The sequence below is a fragment of the Gorilla gorilla genome, chromosome 19, assembly GCF_029281585.2.
Source record: "Gorilla gorilla gorilla isolate KB3781 chromosome 19, NHGRI_mGorGor1-v2.1_pri, whole genome shotgun sequence".
Lineage (NCBI taxonomy): Eukaryota > Metazoa > Chordata > Mammalia > Primates > Hominidae > Gorilla > Gorilla gorilla.
In genome coordinates, this window is record NC_073243.2 from 97,612,669 (window position 1) to 97,635,158 (window position 22,490).

General features: G+C 44.7%; 1 protein-coding gene across 6 annotated transcripts in view; it reads right to left on the reverse strand.

The window, feature by feature from the left end:
* Window positions 1–22,490, reverse strand: part of TRIO (trio Rho guanine nucleotide exchange factor) — a 365,950-nt gene that overhangs the window by 94,287 nt on the left and 249,173 nt on the right. For all 6 annotated transcript variants that reach the window (XM_031003167.3, XM_031003166.3, XM_055367588.2 and 3 more), the window contains 6 exons: window positions 22,250–22,342; window positions 19,266–19,377; window positions 17,334–17,524; window positions 15,302–15,403; window positions 9,890–10,032; window positions 9,208–9,307 (listed from right to left, as the gene is read on the reverse strand). In XM_031003167.3, the coding sequence (XP_030859027.2) occupies window positions 9,208–9,307; window positions 9,890–10,032; window positions 15,302–15,403; window positions 17,334–17,524; window positions 19,266–19,377; window positions 22,250–22,342 (741 nt within the window). The remainder of the gene's footprint in view (window positions 1–9,207; window positions 9,308–9,889; window positions 10,033–15,301; window positions 15,404–17,333; window positions 17,525–19,265; window positions 19,378–22,249; window positions 22,343–22,490) is intronic.

Here is a 22,490-nt window from a genome sequence, read left to right on the forward strand (position 1 = left end):
AGCCTTAATTGGACCAGGGGCCAGGGACCCACCACCGATGTGCCTCCTCCAAAGACTACACCCACGTCCCTCTTTAGGCCCAGACATATGGACAATTAGCAAAATCAAATCGGTTCCTTTCCTGAATTCTTTCCAGAATGACTGAAAATAAACAACTTACTGTGTTTCACCCGAGAGAATGAAATACTCATCTCTGGTTGCAAGCATGTGAACCTTCAACAATTACCACATGGAACAGAATTCTACTTTTCATGTTCTCCAAAGAAACCATGTCATATCACTGTCTTGCACGAACGCAGTTAATGGCTGTAACTAACAAGAGCTGTGGCTGGGGACTTCTCACACTGCGAGTTGTCACGTCTTCCTTTGCTCCTCAGAACACCCCCGCCCTGGACACTACAATGAGGCATGTATGGCTCAAGAACATATGGCTCTCGATAGACGGCGGCAATACCTGGTTTGAATTACCAAGCTCTGCGATGAGGTCTGGGGCAAGCTCTGCCTGAGGAAGAGGGGCTCTCGGACTGGTGTGGTGGGTGATGCAGTGAGTCTTCGTTGCAAACAATTCTACTTCAAGAACAAGAGTCTAATGTGGTAAAGATCAATTGCAGGTGGGTTCTGACCAATTTTCTGAGAGCAACTCAAAAGCAAAAGGAGAATGTGGCCTAATAAAAGCCATTTTCCCCTAAAGAACAAAGTGTATTAACTCCCGTGAACCGTCACATCCTACAGCCCACTACAGTTCAGTCATTCAGAAACCTCACAAAAGGGTCTTGCGGTTCCGTGAAGGTTTCACACAGAGTAGGCCAAAAAATGATTACTCGGTTAAAGGGAATTAGAGAGTACAGTGCTATTGCTAGCAATGGTTACAAAGAAGGGTAACTATAGGCAGCCAGAACAATTTCCCTAATCAATGCTATTATGCCCCAGGCTCTCACCCACCCAAGCTTCTCCACAGGGCAACTTCACGGAGACTGGGGCTGATCAGCAGCTGTTCTAACGTGAACAACAGGCCCTCCGTGCTCAGGCCAACACCCAAGCTGCTTTACATAAGGTCAAATTCCAAGAAGAAGCGTTCACTAAAATCTGCCACTTAGAGTTTAAAAGAGGAGGACTATTGTGATAGGCTCCGATACACTAGGGGTACAGAAAGAAACCTGTGAGGACATAAAAATGGTGAAGACGGTAAACTGTACATTTTTTTTTTAACCACAATTAAAGAAAAAAAAATCGGTGAGAAAAAACGTTTTCAAAACCAGCAGCTTACCATACTCAACACTGTATCTGGAAAAGAAGGAGTGAGGACAGTGTTTGAGGATACCAGTCCCTCTACTGTCTACTCACATGCTCACACACTGCTTTTCTGATGTGAAAATTGATCTTGGAAGACTTGAGTGTGTTACGTTATATACATGAATTGGAATGAAATAGTGGATGAAAAACGGCTGCATTTAAAAGATACAACTAAAAAGGTTAGGCAAACCAGAGACATGGCAGCTCCCTCGCATTAGGCTTCAAGGGTTCACAGAAGCTCACCTGGACCAACGTTGTATTCTTGCTTTTAGCATATCCCAATGAGAAATGCCGGAGGTGCTGTGCAGGCCCTACAGGCAGCCCTGTGGCGTGGCAGGTAAACGCTTTTTGGCTATGAAGTGGAAAAGGGAACGAGTGCGGGGAAGAAGCAAACAGTTGAAAACACCTGCCTCACTTAGTGCACTCCCCTAGGCTCTGGAAAGCAAGAAACTTCTTAGGACCATTTAACCCAAAGAAACCTGTTGGCTGTATTTCCTGAGTGACCAAAGCAATCTTTTATTGAGGAAGCTTAATTTGAAATACCTCTTTTTGTCTTTCATGGAGGGACAATGATCTGAGATCTAACGTTAACTAGCTGACCTCAACCAGCTTATGTTAACTAGCTGACTGGGCCCTCACCAGGAAAAGCAATCAGAATAAATACCTGCTTCAAGTCTGAATCATAACTTTATCACCGTCTCCAACTGTAACTTCGATCATGTTGTGTAAAATTTACATTAAATAGCACTTTTCAGTGCTCTACTATTTTACAAACACTAAATTTGTAACATTTCTAACCAAACTTAAAAAAAATCTGTCTTTTCTTAGAACTGAGGCTTTCTGCTTCTGCCTGGGGGATTTTGTTTTTCTGATTGGGTAACTGAAATGATCAAAGATGACATTCAGTTTGTGGTTTTATGAGAGAACTTAAAAAACTCATCTAAAAAAATACTACAAAAAGCCACATCACTTAGAAAAACAGAAAACAAAGATGAGTAAAAGAAGGAAGCAGACGTCACACGGAACCCATCACTCAGAGCTCGCCAGGGGAGTGGGGCTCTGTCTCCTTCATTCATTCTTGTGCGCTGAATGCCTATCATGGGGATGGCACACAGTGGGTGGCCAATACATATCTGAGAATAAATGAACCCACCCTTTGAATATTAGGTCACTGTATACGCATGCAGCTAGGATGAAAGATGAACAGCTGGAAAGGTGCTTTACGCAAGACTCTCCCCCTTCTGCAGTAATTGTGCCCATTCCACACACAGAATTTTGCAGTTGAGCCACCACAATTCATCAGGCCAGGCACTGAAGTAAAACATTTCATTCTTAGGACAGCTTCCAGATCCTAACAAGTACAATACAATCAACAGCTAAATCCACTGTAGCCCCAAGAGTGTGCAGATGAAGGAAGGGGAGGCTGAAATTGACAGTAACCTGCAACAGCAGCAATGCCGGCCAATAGCCCGAGTGAGGCAGGAGGAAGCCATCTGTATAACGGAGACACAGAAACTGAATATTTATTCAGTGCTTAGAACATGCTAGTCACTGATCTAAATATATTATATGTGAGCAGTACTATCATTCCCATTTACAGATGAGGAAACTGAGGTTCAGAGAGGTGAGGTGACTTGCCCAAGACCACCAGCTGCTGAGGCAGAGGCCAGAGGTTTGCTGGTGGGTACATCCTCGCTTTTGATTGCCTGCTCTTAGGTGTGTTGTATATGCTATGCCACTGCCAGGTACACTCTGAGCAGAGGAAGGTCAACTGCGGTTGGGAGTGCTCTTTATAAAGGACATTAAAATAAGCACCATCCTGTGGAAAAGGCTTCTGAATTAAATGACTCAATTTCATGCTTACATGGGGCAAACTTATCTGAGGTCCTGGGAAACTCAGAGCCCTGGGCTGGCCAGGAGGCAGAGAGCATCCTCTCTGAGCAGCTCCAGCCAGAGGGGAGGGTGTGGGACACCTTTGTGCCTGGCCGCGCAGCCCTACGCCTTCCATGCGGTGAATAGAGGCAGAATGCAGGATTGCAAGACAACCTCGGGAGGCTGAACGCAAGCATCATTAGATAGATATACACCCTTACCCAAGATGGTGAATTAGGCCATATTTCAAAATGTATTGGCATTAACTACTTTACATACTACCTCGACGCTGCAATTTATGTAAGTCCAATCAAGTTCCTGGAGTGTAGAACGTCACTTGACAGAAAGAGCTGATTGCTTTTCTAAATTTTAAAATACACGGAACCTTGGCCGGGCATGGTGGCTCACGCCTGTAATCCTAGCACTTTGGGAGGCCGAGGCAGGTGGATCACCTGGGGTCAGGAGTTCGAGACCAGCCTGGCCAACATGGCAAAACCCCATCTCTACTAAAAATACAGAAATTAGCTGGGTGTGGTGGTACTTGCCTGTAATCTCAGCTACAAGGGGGGCTGAGGCAGGAGAATCACTTGAACCTGGGAGGCGGAGGTTGCAGTGAGCAAAGGTCATGCCACTGTACTCCAGCCTGGGAGACAGAGCGAGACTCCATGTCAAAAAAAAAAAAAAAAAAAAAAAAAAGAAAGAAAAGAAAAAACAATACATAGAACTTCATGTCTCCAACACGGTGCTAAGGCTTCATTAAGAATAACTGAAACTGGCTGGATGCAGTGGGGCTCAGGACGATAACCCCAGCATTTTGAGAGGCTGAGGTGGGAGGATTGCTTGAGGTCAGGAGTTTGAGGCCAGCCTGGGAAACACAGTTTGATACTGTCTCTACAAAAATTAAAAAAAACTAGCCAGGCATAGTAGTGTACACTTACGGTCCTAACTACCTGGGGGGCCAGGCAAGGATCACTTGAGCCTAGGAGTTCAAGACTACAGTGAGCTCTGATCACACCACTGCACTCCAGCCTGGGCGACAAAGTGAGATCCTGCCTCAGGAATTTAAAAAAAGAGTGACTGAAACCAGTTATGTTTTTAAATATGTGAATCCATATATTCATGTTATAAGCTTGGGAAGGGGGTTCCACATGAAGTTATCAGTCTCAACGGAATTTCTCACTCATTAGAAATAAGAAACATACTTATTTCTTAAGTATGTTTAAGATTCTTAAGTATGCTTAAGATTCGAAAGACAGCTCACACCTGGGCCCTGCTGGCTCAGGCCGGCTTTTCCACAGGATACCTCATCTCGCCTCGGCCATTTTTCCATGTTGGCCTCAAGATGCTTTGTTCTACAATACAGTTTGAGTTCCATGTTTTCTATTTTCTTTGTAATATGGGTTTTAGTTTAATGATTATAAATCACAGACTAATAAGGAAGAGACAGGGAAAAAATTTTTAAAGATGTGTCTTTAGTAAAAATCCTGAGCTCCAAATTCAGCTCTTGCATGAAATAATAAGGCCTGGAAAATGACAGATGATTAAATGCATGTTCCGTGTCTGGCTGTGGCCCTCTGCTGCTGGGAGGCCTTGCAGAGGGCCTGGATCTCTGCAGTGCCCCAGGCCCGGCTCAGCGCTCTCCTCCCTACCGCAGGGAGATGCACTCAGGACAGATGAGATAAGAATCTGGAAAGCGCTTGATTTCTTTGGAATCCAAATTATATTTTCATAAGATCATTGTATCAGGTTAAGTACCATGGAGATCAGCAAGAATCAGTACTAAATTCACTTCTGGAACAAAAAGAAGGCATATTTTAAAACTGATGTTTTCAAAGTAGGAAACGTGCTGCTAGGGCCTGTGGCTCATGGCCGTGGCCTGGCTAACCCCGCTCTGCTGACAGTGCTCCCTGGAAAGAGGGCGTCTCCAGGGCCCCTCCTTCAGACTCTCCCTAAACCTTGTGTGCCTCATCTGAGAATTACTAACAGCCCTGGCAGATAACTTTTGCCTTCAGAATTCTCCAAGAGGCCGAGTCAAAAACATCCCCCCACCCAGTTTCTGAAATGAAACCAAATTCCATGATAACAACTAACTAATAACAGACATCATAAATTAAGTCGAACAGGCAGAATGTCGTTAAGTGATTTCCCTTGCCAGATCCATCTGCCTGCGTTATCAGAGGCTGCTTAAACTTAAACTACGTAGGGCAGAAAGAACTTCGAGACTCAGGAAAATTACCGTCACCGGAGATGGGGTTGCTAGTTAAGCCTAGTTCAGAGGGACAGTGCATTTTGCAGACTGACTAGGGAAAGGATGGAGTCCTTGATTTTCAAAATGTATTCTTGAGTCATCTAATGACCCTCAACTGTTCTACTGGAGAGGCATAAGGAGGGAGATGGCTAAGAGAAAACCTCACAGAAGCAGAGCACACACAAACGCAGGCACACATGGGCAGCAAACGTGCACCTTCTTGTTTGTAAGGCCGCATGGGTACGTCCTCTCCAAATTCCAAATTCTGACTTATTGGCAAGTCTCATATGCCGTTTAATCCCAAATGCAGGTCTCCAGAACAGAGTAAGACACTCGCTGTGGTTCTGTTCTCGCGACACGACATTTCATCCTTTCTGTGCTTTAGAGCCTACTAAGGACCGATGCTCTCAGCAAGTGGCATTAAGAAAATTCGCCAGGTCTGTTTAAGAAACTGAGTCTGGAGTGTCATTCCTTCAAGATGGTTAACAACCATGAGAATACCAGGGTGAGTGTTGCTGCGTGGCAGGCTGCGGTCCTCAGTAAGAAAGAGCCTCCCAGGAGCGGGGCTGGAGAAGCAATGGTGGAACTGGCAGGAGAGACCCTTCAGGGATTTCTTTTTTTTTTTTTTTTTTTTGAGATGGAGTCTGGCTCTGTCGCCCAGGTGGGAGTACAGAGGCCTGATCTTGGCTCACTGAAAGCTCCGCCTCCCGGGTTCATGCCATTCTCCTGCCTCAGCCTCCCAAGTAGCTGGGACTACAGGCGCCCATCACCACGCTCGGCTAATTTTTTATATTTTTAGTAGAGACGGGGTTTCACCATGTTAGCCAGGATGGTCTCGATCTCCTGACCTCGTGATCTGCCCGCCTTGGCCTCCCTAAGTGCTGGAATTACAGGCGTGAGCCACAGCGTGCTCGGCCGACCCTTCAGGGATTTCTGAGCTCAGGAGTGAAGTTTAGGGACAACACATCAGATGAGGTCAAGAGAAACTGGTGAATCATCTTCACAGACAGAGTATCTCATAGGGAGTTTTCTTAACATTTTCATACCCTAGTGGACTGCTAGGGTAAAATTTGCTTTTTTTTTTTTTGGCAAACCTATACTGTTCTGGTAGTGATTTATTCTTCCTCTTTCGTTGGATACAAATATAATTTGCTGTATTCCCAGTTCACGTAAGCCCTCCCTAATATGCTATAACAGATGTGAAGTCGTGCTAATTTCACTACTCCTAACTCCAGGATAGAGACTTATTTCTGTTCAAGCCGCTGGGGAATCCCAATCAGCCACGCGCCTTAGGAGCCAGGACTGTGCTGGGGCTGAGAGGAGGTGGGTACCAGCCAAGGAATTCTCCACACGCAGGAGATAAGTCGTGGCACCAGCAACTCTGTCCGGAAAAATGAACTGGAGACTGTAGAGCCCCTTCCTGGATAGAGGGGTCATTTCCAGACTCCCAGGCACCCATTTATCCGTAAACTACCTGAGGAAACAAGTTATCCTTGCCTCTTAGACCAACTTCCAAAAAAGGAACCCTCCAAAGCTAACTTTTCCACTTAGCTCTTTAGCAATTTCATTCAAAAAATTTACTTTTTTTTTTTTTTAAAAAAGAATAAACTTTTGAACTCATGTCTAGGGGAAATCCAGAGCAGACACCTAGGAGTTTATCTTAAGAATGGGAATTTGGGGCTTGACGGTGATCTCAAACGGTCTGGAAATGCCCTGAATGCAGGCCACTTTCCCACACACTTGAGCAACCATGATTCAACTTTCCTTTCAGGTGGCAGCCTCATGGAAATTCACCAGATAATCCCCTTGATTACTTTATTAAAAAGTAAAATAAAATAAAAAATTTATCAATATTACTCTAACAAAGTGTTTCCAAGCTCAAACTTTATTTCTTTAACCTCAATGGCCATAGGTGGGGTCTCGGAGAGAAATGCTATCAGGCATCAGATGCCTGAACATGTCATTTATCTTATTTCTTTTTACTACATGCCAAGAAATATTTGCTGAATGCCAATACATAGGGCCTTGAACAAAATAAAATGAGAAATTCTTTTTATTCTCTGGTCTTGTCATTCTAACCACTCCAAGTCCTAGGATCTATTATTTAGTGAACCCAAAAAGTATAATGAGAAAAAAATCTAATCACTTAAACTAGGATATTGAAAATGGAATCACTGCAGCAGAGCAGTATTTTAAATCTACTGACTCCCGTCCTTGAAACTAGAACATTAAGTATCATGAATCCTCCTACAAAACCAAGTGAGAAAAGGCCAGTCTGGGACTAAAAGATGTGCCACGGAAATAACCTTCCACATACTGGACTCTGTCGTCTGTCTGAATCAATTCCCAAGGACGGTGAGGTGAGGGCATTGTTCCTTCCTACCAATGAGTGGGCTGCGGAAATGATGTGCAGAGAACAGACTCCCGGGTCTCATGATAGGGACAAAGGTCTCATGAAATGAGGTCTGACTTGCATTGGAGAATGAGAAGCTCAGCAATTCTGGGCTCATAAATAAACCCCCTATTTACTGTCAATTTTTTTAAAAAGAATTCAGTCTAGCATTCTAGTAACATAACAGAACACACTAGTCTTGGCAGGAACAGAAGACTTCATTAAGATCAATGTTCCCCACTGGCTGACAGAGAACATTTTGTGTTTTGTCCATCATGTAAACCCAGGATTCCAAATTCTACTAGCAATTTACTTTGTGGGATTTTTGGATTGTATCAGACAAAAATCATGAGATACTCTAGGCTGCTTCTGAAGAAGATATACCTATACAAACTTTTTTGATAAAAATCAGATCTAGCTCACAGTGGTCATCACTGTTGCCAATTCCAGGGCAGGTTTTCTATGTTCTGCTGCACACTATGGTTCTGAGAGGGCATCTCAGGGCCACAGCCCCCACTTCCATCAGAGCAGCTCCGCTTCTACACTGCCATGAGTTCTTACTATTTTACATTGCCTTGGCATCACTATGAACCCAGAGAAGCTGGACTTTCTCATAACAGGACCATCTTCTCCCAGGCCTTCAATGTGGTAGGTCCTGATCTCTGCTTTGCAGAACTTCCTTCTGGTGACCACCTCTCTAAGGGATAGCCATATAAGACCTGCTTAACTGGCCCTGCCGACACTCGCACCTCATGTGGACTGTGCAGATATGCCAGAGTGACAACTTCCTAGTCACAGCATGACCTCCTGAAACTCGTGTCTGCTTGCTCTAAGCCCACTCATTGAGACGCCCTGTGCCAAACCTGTTTGGATAATGTCCTGGACACAATAAAGGGCCTGGCCCAAGGACTCCTCTCTCCCCACATGCTCCCTGTCCTCCAGGGGTGCCGTGTGATCCCCAGAACCTGTAAGCAACACTCTTTATTTCCATCTTGTGTCCCTCCTAGTCGCTGGAAGGGTGCTGTCCATCTTAAAGATCCTAAATTAAAACATACGCCGGTGTTCTGTGTAGGATTTTGTTTTAAATGATAGGTTCTTCTGCTTAGGAATAAGATTAAAAAGTCTAAGTATGCTGCCCTCGAATGTCCAGTAACACCCTTGGCACTGGCAAAGGGCAGGATGGAAAGAGTTGAATGATTTCTCCTGAATCCTCAGGGTTCAAGTCTTCTCACCCCAATCCCCCAAGTCTCTGCCCCACCACGGGATCCTGGCACTACTCCTGGCACGTATCAACTGCTTGAAAATGTTGATGATAAACTGTGAGTAACAGAAAGGAGGGGGCTGCTTTGACCAGAGACTGGCCACATTCCCCTCCGCACACAAAGTGCCGGCAGTGACTCACCTTATCGCTGTCCAGTGTGTTCTGAGACGTCCGTGAGGCGATGGAAATCGTATCAGGCTGGCTGCTGCCGTCTCCCTGGCTGTCCAGATCCTCTCCATCCCTGGCGGTGCAAAGAAACTTTTAGTTCCTGATGCTGCTGAGCTGGCAGTCACTGGAGAAGCAACTGATTTGTTTAATGAGGTGCATATCAGCCTTCGTGAGTGCCTGCTGCTGCCAGGATGTGGACAATGGTTAAGGCACCCTTCACCGAGCACAGGCTTTCTGCTAGGCACTGTGCTGAGTGTTTAAAACATATCACCCTGTTGGATTCCCATCACCATAAAATATAGTTGATATGATCGTTGCCATTTTAAAAATGAGAAAACAACAACATCTCGATGCTTTATAACTTATCCAAGGTCATGTGCATGAGTTAGACATGTGCCCTGTATGGTGCTCGGGGTGAGAAAGGCAAAACAATGAGAGGTTTGCACACAGCCCTTCGTTTACTCTAACCCAACAGAGGCTCTTATCTCTGACAAAGCAGTTTCATTACTAAGAATGATGTTATCTACAAATGGCAGTTTAAAAAACGTATTCCTCAAAATGTTTGAGAGAAAGGATTTTTGAAGCAGGGTGAGCTAACACCGCCTTGCCCCTCCCTCCCACATCCATAAACCTCCAGTGGCGCCCAGACACACACCTCCTTCCCTTCTGTCTTGTGGCGGGAGCAGTCTTAGGGATGTGAATGGGCTCCTTCAGGGCTCCCTTCAGGTGGATCGTCCGCTCCTGGATGACTTCGCGGATATGCTTTATCCAGTCCTGCTTGTTCTCTATGCTGGAAGCCTTAACAAGGTGTTAGCATTGCTTAGGATACGGAAGGGCCCTTTCCAGACCTTGCACTAACCACACCCAGGTTTCCTGTATTCCTTGAGTTTCTATTTTCAAAATGACTTTTCAGCAGAAAAGCAACCACATCCGATGTTTAATACGCTACCAAATAAATGACTATTTAAAAATATGTTTTCGTCAAAACCTTTTTTGTTTTATAGCATGTATATTACTCCAGATCTCTGACTATTGCAATAATCCATCATTCTCCAGCCCCAAGACCTTTTAAAGCAGCCCTGGGCAAATAAACCAACACAGCCACCCTCACTGCCACCAAAACGCCTCTGAGGCTATTGAGGCAAACACTGCGCACTGGTCAGCAGGGGGCATACTGCCAGCAGGAAACTGAACAAATCCCCACAGCCTTGCGGCCTCCTTTGCTGGACTCAGGGAACAGCGGCGCAGCTGCCGCCACCTCCAGCCCCCTGTGCCTAGCCGAGGGCTTCTTGCATGCTGTCATCCACTCCCATAAGGACTCTGCGGGTGGGAGACTCCTGCAGCCCTGTCTTATAAATGAGCAACTGAGGTGTGGACAGAAGAAATGTGCCCAACGTTCCAAGCTCACCAACTGCCAGTCCCCGATGGCAGATTCACCTTGACTCCATTACAACTCTCAAGAAATGTCCTCTGAGAACCACACAGACTAGATTATCAGCAAGCACCTGCAGACTGAGCACGCACGGCATCACTTGATCCAGACTTTTTTTTTTTTTTTTTTAAACTCTGCCTCAAAGGAGGTTTTTTTTTTTCTTTCTGCATGTTCTGGGCCTTCCTAACAGCTTTCTAATTTCCTCACAGAAAATATCAATCTCCTATGATATAAGCATAATTCCCTGCAGTTATAATTAACCTAACTGTCATAACTCATCGTAGATGAGGTCACAAAGTGGGGAGCACCCAGCATTTCTCACTGTGTATCCTGTTTTTGAAAACAGAAAATCAAAGCCCATGTTGGGAAAGGAAATTAAAATTGATCATCCTCTTTCTACAGAAACCGTTTTAACCAGAGGACCTGTCTTTAACATTACTAACAGGTAGTGACAGGGAAAAGAAATGATGGGTAAAGGCAGCCTCTTGCTCCCTCTTCTCCAGAGTGACATAGGACAGCAGGAAAACCAATGTCTTCTGGCGAGGGGGCAGGAAGGAGGCAGGGTGACTGGGGAAAGTAAGGGACTCGGGAGAAGAAACTTCTCTAAAAACTACAAATTGGTTGGAATTTAAATGCCTGGTAAAAGTATTTGGAAGGTCAACTAAAGAGAAGTACCTGCAAAAGAACAGCTGGCAGAGTTTGGAAACAACTGAGGAAAACTGTTACTATGGTTCAGAAATAAAGAAAATTCTCATATGAATTGATCGTTACACTTAGAGAGTAATTCTCCTAACCTTAAAGAAATTAAACGAGGAAAAAAGATGTCAGTTTTTCAGAAATAGTAAGAGAAAGGTAACTGAGGTAAAGTACTAAATACCAAGGTCCTACCTGGCTAAGAGAGGGGATAGTTCATTTCATAATCTGGGTAGTCGCAATCTGCTTAAGACTTAAAAATAAAATTCTCTTTTCCAGACTAGAGAAGTGAAAATAACCAAAATTTGTTTTACAACTATGAGGACATCATCATCACCACTACCACCATTCCCATCACGTTCTCCACCACCATTAGCACACACACCAGCAGCACGATACCTCTACTTCTACCACTGCCTACACCCTCACCACAACCTGCACCCTCACCACAAGCTGCACCCTCACCACCACAACCTACACCCTCACCACAACCTGCACCCTCACCACAAGCTGCACCCTCACCACCACAACCTGCACCCTCACCACCACAACCTGCACCCTCACCACAACCTGCACCTTCACCACCACAACCTGCACCTTCACCACCACAACCTGCACCTTCACCACCACAACCTGCACCCTCACCACCACAACCTGCACCCTCACCACCACAACCTGCACCCTCACCACCACAACCTGCACCCTCACCACCACAACCTGCACCTTCACCACCACAACCTGCACCCTCACCACAACCTGCACCTTCACCACCACAACCTGCACCTTCACCACCACAACCTGCACCCTCACCACCACAACCTACACCCTCACCACAACCTGCACCCTCACCACCACAACCTGCACCTTCACCACCACAACCTGCACCCTCACCACCACAACCTGCACCCTCACCACCACAACCTGCACCCTCACCACCACAACCTACACCCTCACCACAACCTGCACCTTCACCACCACAACCTGCACCCTCACAAGCTGCACCCTCACCACCACAACCTACACCCTCACCACCACAACCTGCACCCTCACCACCACAACCTGCACCCTCACCACCACAACCTACACCCTCACCACAACCTGCACCTTCACCACCACAACCTGCACCCTCACCACAAGCTGCACCCTCACCACCACAACCTGCACCTTCACCACCACAACCTGCACCCTCACCACCACAACCTGCACCCTCACCACCACAACCTACACCCTCACCACAACCTGCACCTTCACCACCACAACCTGCACCCTCACCACAACCTGCACCTTCACCACCACAACCTACACCCTCACCACAACCTGCACCTTCACCACCACAACCTGCACCTTCACCACCACAACCTGCACCCTCACCAACACAACCTGCACCTTCACCACCACAACCTGCACCCTCACCACCACAACCTGCACCCTCACCACCACAACCTGCACCCTCACCACCACAACCTACACCCTCACAAGCTGCACCCTCACCACCACAACCTACACCCTCACCACCACAACCTGCACCCTCACCACCACAACCTGCACCCTCACCACCACAACCTACACCCTCACCACAACCTGCACCTTCACCACCACAACCTGCACCCTCACCACAACCTGCACCTTCACCACCACAACCTACACCCTCACCACAACCTGCACCTTCACCACCACAACCTGCACCTTCACCACCACAACCTGCACCCTCACCACCACAACCTGCACCCTCACCACCACAACCTACACCCTCACAACCTGCACCTTCACCACCACAACCTGCACCCTCACAAGCTGCACCCTCACCACCACAACCTACACCCTCACCACCACAACCTGCACCCTCACCACCACAACCTGCACCCTCACCACCACAACCTACACCCTCACCACCACAACCTGCACCCTCACCACCACAACCTGCACCCTCACCACCACAACCTACACCCTCACCACCACAACCTACACCTTCACCACAACCTGCACCCTCACCACCACAACCTGCACCCTCACCACAACCTGCACCCTCACAACCATCTCCAACCTTACTACCATTAAAATCTAAAGTATCTCCATCTACGCTCTCACCACACCATCTAGACCAACAAAATCTGTACCCTCACCATCAACACCTAAACCCTCACCACCATCTACACTACCACTGCCTGCACTAGCACTACCACTGCCTGTACTACCACTGCCACCAAATTCTACACAATGACCTCCATCTACAACCTCACCACCACCACCACCAAAGTCTATGCCACCACCATCTATACCCTCATCACCACCATCTACACCACTGCCACCATCTGTACCCATACCCCCATCACCAAATCTATACCACTACCTTCCTCTACACCCTTACCCTCTCACCACCATCTATACCACCGTGACCACCAAAATCCATACCACCACCATCTCCACCCTCACTGCCATCTAAACTTTCACCGCCATCACCACCACCACAGCGTCTCCACCACCTCCACCTACATCATCATTACACTACCATTCCCACCATCACCATCGCCTGCCTCTCTACACCAACACCATGCAGCAATCCCTGAAATTAATGAGAACATCGTTTCCTTTACTTTCTCCTTGGAAGTCAGAAAGGTATTACCCAAAATTCCCTAGAAAACTTGTACCTGGCGAAGCCTGAGAAGAGTCTTATTTGTCAACTGTACCACGAGCATTTACGACATCCTAAATGAAAGTCCAGATCTGGCTAAAGTATCTGTCACTATTTTTTGGAAGCACCTTTTGGCATCTGCCACTGTAGCTAGTCTGGATAAGCGGTTTATATAAGTTGCAAGTTTCCAGGTTTTGAGTATACCTTAAAATGTTAGACCTTAGGAAGAAAATACAGTTATTTAAATTTAGCTATCGGTGCAATTGATATCAAATAGGGCTTTATGCCAGTACTAGCCAGAACACATTGGGCTGGTAATCACATATTCACTGCAAAACAACCCACTATCACATATGAACAAAAATCTTACGAACACAATGGCTTCCAGTGAAGAACAGGCTCTAGAAGGCTGACGTACAGGGGAGTAACTCACAGTCACTGAAAATACCAAAGAGATGAAAAGGCATGCAAGAGACACAAGGGGTGACATGCAGGTTCATACACCAGAGTCCCATTACACTCTGGCTCATCTCCCAGTATTCGACAAGCCTTAGCTCCACCGTCCCCCAAACATCCCAAAGCCGCTGATGGCATTTCCAGATGGCTGTAAAAGTTCCATCTGTATTTTCTCAAACACAGAGGAGGAAAATACATAAGACAACCTTAGAGCTCTTGACCATTCCCAGGAGAGGTTAGTATAATCAAAACAGAGTTCAAATCAAATATTCCAAGATATTTTCCTCCCCCAAAGACTATATACCCTAAAGCATCCCTAATGGTTTTGAATTTTAAATCATAACAGTATCAAACCCTGTCACTAATAATCATTCCTCTTTCCCTCCGTCTCCCACAGAGCTGAGGACTCTGTAAGGACTGTGGGTACGGTTGGCCTCGACTTCCTGTCGCAGGTCCTCGAACACACACCAGGTGACTTTTTCCTTTCAAAACAGGTCAAGTGCGCAATCAGAGTTTTTGGTCAGTATCTCATTCCTCCCGTACCCTGACTTCCTGCATCTCTTACAGAGTCAATGAATTCAAAGACTGGAAGAATGAGAGAAATATAAAAAGACTTTGCTTCATTTGCCCTTTCAGGAGTCAAGTGAAAGTTTAGCTCAAATTGTTTCATCACCAGAACACCAAACTGAATTCATTCCACTATTCTTTTTGTGGTAGTCACCAATCTGAATAGAACACACACACACAAACAACAACAAATAATAATAAAATAATATGAAAACAATGGAAAAGCAAGCATGGATGGCCACAGTAAATGTTTCAAACAGCACATTCCCAGCTTCAAATGAACGTACCTTAAGGACAATTTTATTATCTGAAGTTGGTGTTCTCCCCACCCACAGTGCAAATTTGCAAGGGTCTCCTTCAACATGTTCTGTGACACCCAACTCTGAGGTCTGGATAAAAAGACAATTATATAATTAGGTGACAGTAAAATTCTAGAAGGATGCAGAACAGAGACCAAGGAAACAGGTTTTGGTTACTTGTGGCCATGTTAGGTTATAAGAACGTCGCTAGTGATCTGAGCTGTCATGTGAGTTATAATGAGGACATTGTGTTCTTAGGCTACAGGTGACTGGTTTCATCCTTCGCTTCCTGTGAGCGTCTCTTACTGGAGACCCCAGTGCAGGTCAACGAGCAAAAAATTCAGCGGAAGGAAACCAACATGTGAAAATCCTACTATCTGACAATCAAGATTTGACTATTTGCAATCTTACAAGCAAGAAACTGCAAAATGAGTCTTTCCTGGTTGCAAAAGGGCTGCCACCACGTTCTCTTCAGTATTAATGATGCAGCTTCCCAGAGGGCAAATGATGTTTTAACAGCTTAGTTATTTTCCAATTTCTTTATCAATAGCATTAGCTTTTAGTATTTCATCAATAATTTTAATGGCTAACAGGCAAAATCCCTCTGTAATATATGCAGAACATGGAAGCATGCAGAGAAAGGTCAATAGCTTCAGCCCCTCCCCCACAGTCAAGGTCCCCCTGATGCATTCTCCACCCCAGCAAAGGAAGTGATTCATCATCCAGAGCTCCAGAGGTAGCCTCTGAGGGAATCTTAACTTCTAAAAGATAAATTAAGTGAAGACGTATTGGCTGCTAAAACAGATGAGCTTGGTCTCTAAAGGCAGATTAAAGCCAGCTAATGAAATTACTAGCCAGCAATGTTGCATTTTTTTCTTTCCAGTCAGAATGTGACCTAAAATGATGTCAGGCAAGCTGTGATCCAAAAGACGATCTCAAACAGGACACAAGCCAAACAAAATGGTATGAAAACCATCATTTGGAACCTGTGAATTCCAGATTATTACTCAGATGATTTCCATACTCGGGGACATTTTATTACTTGAAGAATTTCATTATATATGGACATCACAAAAAGTATGATGTGTAAGTTGTCCAAATTGCAAACATCTACCAGTATTTATAAGAGATCTGCTATAAAGAAACCCACCTTCTTGGCATTTTCTATTCTTTTCTGGATGATGATTCCTCCTTAGTGCAACCCAATAGTCCCTTCTGCCTGGCCCTGCCCAGCGACCCTGCATGAATAAGCCTCTGAGAAACGGCCCACTAAGTTAGATGGAAGTACACTGGATCCAGAGACGATGCTGCCCTTGGGGAGGCTGGTAAGGCTAGCTAGTGGTCACAAAATGGCAGCAGGTATGTTGCTCTTGCCAAGAAGTACAATGACAGGTTACGAATTAAAATGCATCACCGGATCTGCCAAGCACTCAGGGGCAGCTGTCTCCACATAGCTGGGGCTGTGGATCTTTCAAACTGTACTTTGGCTTAAGTATATTTTCTCTAATAATGACATTTCACTGTTATAAACAACCATAAATTTACTCATACATTTATATTTCATACATTTATTTTTAATGAAAAAAAATCAAACTTCAGCATGGTAAGTCTACAGTGAGCCACCCAGTAAGGCTGTTTCCATATACTCCAATGTTTATGGTTGAAAAATTAATTATAATAAGAACTTAGTCATAGATATGATTATTTTATTTATAAAGCTAGTTAAGCACACTGGAGATAAATGATTTCACTTATGAAATGTTTTCTTATCCTGCAGTTATATGATATGGGATTTAAGAAGAGCAAGTTTCCTAAGTCTATAAACTCCAGAGCACCCTCTAGTGGACTTGAGGGTGGGAAATAATTTCACTGAAGATGAAAACCCTACCACAATTCAGACTTGAACATTTCAGGACAGATTGGGAGGTTAAACTGAAGACGATGAACAATTCTTCTCTACCTACAAAAAGACTGCAATTGTGTTACCTTTAGACTTACAATTCTGAACGCCTATACTTACAAACAATTTGCTTTTATAAAGGTACTTGCTTCTCCCACTGGAATCTTTCACTTCTTTACTAAATACTAAGGACATTTCAAAAAGGAAGAGATGCCGTTCTCGACCCTTTCGAATTAAGGTTTTTGGGTCCCACACTTGGAAGGATTCCTGTAGGATGAGTTCTCCCTGAGACTCAATGTTTTCATCAAACCCTACAACATGAAAAAAGGGAGGCAAATCAATTTAAAAGAAAAATAAAAACTGATGCACAAGAAAGCATTATTAGTATTTTCAACATTTTAAAAATGCCCATCGACCAACCCTAGATAAGAGTTTCCCATCTGATCCTGACTCGACGCTACTGACCCATCCTACAGAGGATAATTCTTCCTAACACACCACTTTACATATATTTTCCTTTGTTCAAAAACATTCTGCGATTCCTCATGGCTTTATTCTTTGAGTTCTATCCCTCTGGTGGGCCTCTGCAACAGGTGAGATCTGGTTCCACCCTCTACTTCTCTTCAGCCCTCTCCTGCAGCATCCCACCACATAAAGCTCCTCCTCTGAAACAGTTCCAACTCTCCTCTAAGCCCCCACCTACTTCCCAGCCTCCGTCTTGATTCTCTCTGCTTCCTCAGCCCAGAGCATCCTTCCCAGACATTCTGCTCAGGTCCAGCCTTTCTTCAAGGACCTGTCCTGGTCTTGCTTCTTGGAGAAGTCCCTGGCTGCCCATGCTTGGTGCACCCTCCCTCCTCTGAATGTGACATTCTGCAGGTGAATCAGTCGTGCTCTGGACTTCACTACTGCTCCTCTCTTCATGGAAGTGGCCTGCTTTATCACCTGGTTATGAAGCCACCAGGGCTTAGTAAAGCCAGCCCTAGGGCAGAGGCTGCCCATTACCTCCTGACTTCCACTCTCTTTTTACTCTCATAGTAGAAGCTCCCACTAGGGCTGCTCAAAATAAGCACTCCATCCCCCAGCCCCATGAACAGTTAAAAGCAGCTCGGGTACCTACGCTCTGGGCAAGTGAGCAAAGTAGCGGGTACCACTGCTAGTGTCTGCCCATCTGGAGTTTCCTCCCTGACCTTCTTCCCCACTTCCTGCTAAATGGAATGTTGGCATGGTCTTGAAACACCCTGGACCTAGCCAGCCAGAAAAACAACTAGAATGGAGAGAAACTAGCTGGAACACAGCCTGAGTCCTGGATGACATCATGAAGAGCGGCCATACCAGATCAGCATTTTATATCAGAGAAAGAAAAATCTGTTTTGCTTGGCCTCTGAGTTTTGAGTCTTATTACCCACAGTGGCACCTATGTTCAGTGTTACCCATAAAGACACAGGCTAGCAAAAGCATTTGGGGCAGGATTAAAACTTATTCTGTGTAGCCTGGCAAGAACCAAGCTTTGCACAACAGGAAGAGCTTTCTTAAACAGAGGCATTTATGGAAATTATAATTGCTATAATTTTGAAACATATTTATCTAATTTTCTCTTTACCATGTTACACACCAAATTCAATGACACGAGGAAATATCTGGTGCCTACTATGTTCCAGGCTCTAGCAAGTGATGCAATGGATACAGAGGTGGGGAAGCAACACATTATTTTAAGGATTTTACAGTCCTGGGGTTTGATCCATCCATACACCCACCTACCCATCCATCTAACAGGGAGAACAGGTGGCCTGCAGCAAGCGACACAAAGTGCTATTGGAGTCCAGAGTGTAGAGAGGCTGTTTTCCAGTGAAGGGACCAGAAAAGGCTTTCAATGAGTATAGAAGCATTTTATGTGGTCCTTAAGAAAAGCAATGACACTGATTCTTTAAGAAATGTTCTTAACCACTAACATAGAGACATAAAGCTGCGATTTTTAGGGTTCAGGAAATCCATTTACAAACAGTGTCATTAGAAACTGCATAAATGCACACTGGGGTATGGAGGGTCCTTTACCTTCCAGCATGCTGAGGTGCATGGCGTCATTGGCTCGCTTCGGCACACTGAGCATCACCTCCAGGCCATCTTTAATCTCTCCCTTTCCTTCCTCACAGCACGTCAGCAGCTCCTGCAAAGATAAACAGCAGAAACTAGGTAAAGACTGCAGAATGCTCTGCCAATAAGACCTTGGCAGAAACAGTTTATGAAAGCCCATGGCTTTCAAGATAAAAACAGAATGTGGTCAACTGGGCATATGTTCTCATAGAAATAAACTACTACCTCTTTATTCAATGGATGGCAGAGTTTGTCCTGTTCTAATCAGAGTAAGCCAGATGTATTCACGGTTTAAGATGAAATTAGTACACCTGCTAACAATCAAGCCTCAAAAATGATAAACAGAGGCCGGGTGTGGTGGCTCATGCCTGTAATCCCAGCACTTCGGGAGGCTGAGGTGGGTGAATCACTTTAGGTCAGGAGTTCGAGACCAGCCTGGCCAACATGATAAAACTCCATCTCTACTTTAAAAAAAAAATTAGCTGGGCATGGTGGCATGCGCCTGTAATCCCAGCTACTTGGGAGACTGAGGGAGGAGAATCACATGAACCTGGGAGGTGGAGGCTGCAGTGAGCCAAGATTGTGCCACTGCACTCCAGCCTGGGGGACAGAGCAAGACCCTGTCTCAAAAAAAAAAAAAAAAGATAAATAGAAATATTTAATTATTATGTAACACACGATCAGCTACTGGTTACAGCTGACCGCCATGCCAGGTCCAACTGTGCGTTTACCACACAATCCCAGCGTGACTCTGCACCCTGGAGCTATGAATGCAACGTCCCATCTAAACCGGACCAGCCAATCCACACAGCAGAAACAGTAACACCGCATGAGTACTTACAGTCAAATGCATTTCCTTTTTGCGTAGGATGTTTAGAAAAGCTCTAATGGTTGAATTACATCTCTCTGGGGAGCCCTATGTGTGTGATTACATTGCAAAGCCATTTAGAGAAACATCCGTTATTAAATGAATGATAACAGGAACAGTAAGTTCACCTTCTGGTGGGCTCCAAGATACTTTTTTTTTTTTTTTTTAGGCGGAGTCTCGCTCTGTCGACCAGGCTGGAGTGCAATGGCACAATCTCGGCTCACTGCAAGCTCTGCCTCCCAGGTTCATGCCATTCTCCTGCCTCAGCCTCCCGAGCAGCTGGGACTACAGGCGCCTGCCACCATGCCCGGCTAATATTTTTGGATTTTTAGTAGAGACGGGGTTTCACCGTGTTAGCCAGGATGGTCTCCATCTCCTGACCTCGTGATCCGCCCGCCTCGGCCTCCCAAAATGCTGGGATTACAGCCAAGATACTTTCTTATTGGTGTATTAATAATTACTACCAGTCAGTAATAGCAATAGCAGTGTTTTGTGTCTTGGTAGTCAACAAAAGAGAGGTATGACACTGCAGCCAGCACTGGTCTCCCAGTGGCTACTTGAGAGGAACTCAGCTGCCTGATGGGCACCTTCCCTCATCACCAGATGGTGTTTACCTGTGATTCTAAGCAGCAGGGCAAACACTGCTCACAAATGCAGTGTACTGAGCCTACTAACTGATAACTGGCAGAAAACCTTCCTTGTTGGGGAGCTTAAGGGAGCTTATTCTGTTCTCCTGAAGAACCTCTGGCAGAGTAAGGTGAGGTTTACAAATTTAAGCACCAGTTTAGTAGAACTACATGCTGAAAACAAAATCCTTACATCTTGAGGACACTGAAAGGTAAACTGCCTTTGTAGAATTAGAAAGCAAAGGACAAATTTGAATATGAACAAATTAGCCTCCTGACTTATTTTGCATTCATAGTAACTATATATTTCTGGGGGAATGGTCACAAAATCACTTAACAGAATTTTGACATAAAAGTACAGGAGAGCTTTTCCAGTTGAAAAATCCCATAATAGTATCACTTTCACAAAACGATGTAGCCACTTATTACTGTCTGTAGATTTTTCTTGCTAACAAAAAGGGTAAAGAAGAGTTTCAGGCATTTGTAACTCCATCTTATTAATTTCTTTTATATCTAGACAAATTACATAATAACTTCCCGTTGTCGAGCCTAGGGCAGTCCCTGGAACATGGCAGGATTCATAGAATACCATCACTGGGATGAATGCATGTTTCTACATTTTAATGCTTAATAACATTCACCAGCTGAGAAAATGGTATGCTGAACATTACCAGACAAAAGCTGTCAATTTTTAGGTAGTCAAGAAAATGTATATTGATGATATATAATATAAAAATAAAATACATTTTGTGACAACTCTTAGCACAAATTCTAAGTTTTGTTTACCTATTGTCAAGACTAATCACTATTGTTTTCTTAAATGTGATTTTAACTATAGTCATTCACAACTAATAAAAAGCAGAGGTCAGCCTGACTCCAATACTTGCGGTCTGTATGGACAAGGTGTGCTGCGAGGGGTGTGACATCAGGGACAAGCAACAAGACAGAGGAAGCCTCCTGGGCATGGGTTCTCCGTGGCTTCAGTGGAAGCCCTGGGCATCAGCCAGATCTGTGTTCTGAGCTGAGCCTGTTAACATGTTTGAGTGGTGATTCTGGGCACACTCCTTACAGTCTGAGACTAGTTTCCATGCCTGCAGACTAGCATTGCTGGGAGGTTAACATATGCAGAGCGTACCAAAGTGCACCATGCCTGGCCTGCAGTCAGCAAGCCACAGCTGGGAACTAAGGGTACTAAAATATCAAGAACTGATGATTTCTCATTTTATGTTTAGGGTCAGTCAATGCAGTTCAGATGCATAATCATGACACACACTCTCATTTAACTCCTGCAATGAGAAATTAGGCAGGTCAATAAATACTAATGAATTAAAAAGTAAAATTAATTGACTAGGTGTTTCAAAAAATTCAGGGTAATTATATAAATATATAGTAAATGTCAAAATAATACATAATTCATAAAATTTCACAGGCTGAAGACGCATTATACATACTTTTAAAAGGAGCTGATACTTCGTTATTCGCTGAACTGGTTTAATAAGGTAGGAAGAAATGGAATTGGCTAATCCATGTCGCTGCTGTATCTCCTGTATTAAAACCAAACAAGAAACAAGCGTTATCATAGGGCTACACTATTAAATCATGGCCATAAGACACATTACTTTTCCAAATACTGTACCTGACAACTGTTTAATCATGCTGAAATAATAAAGTTTCTTTTTCCTAAGAGGCTTT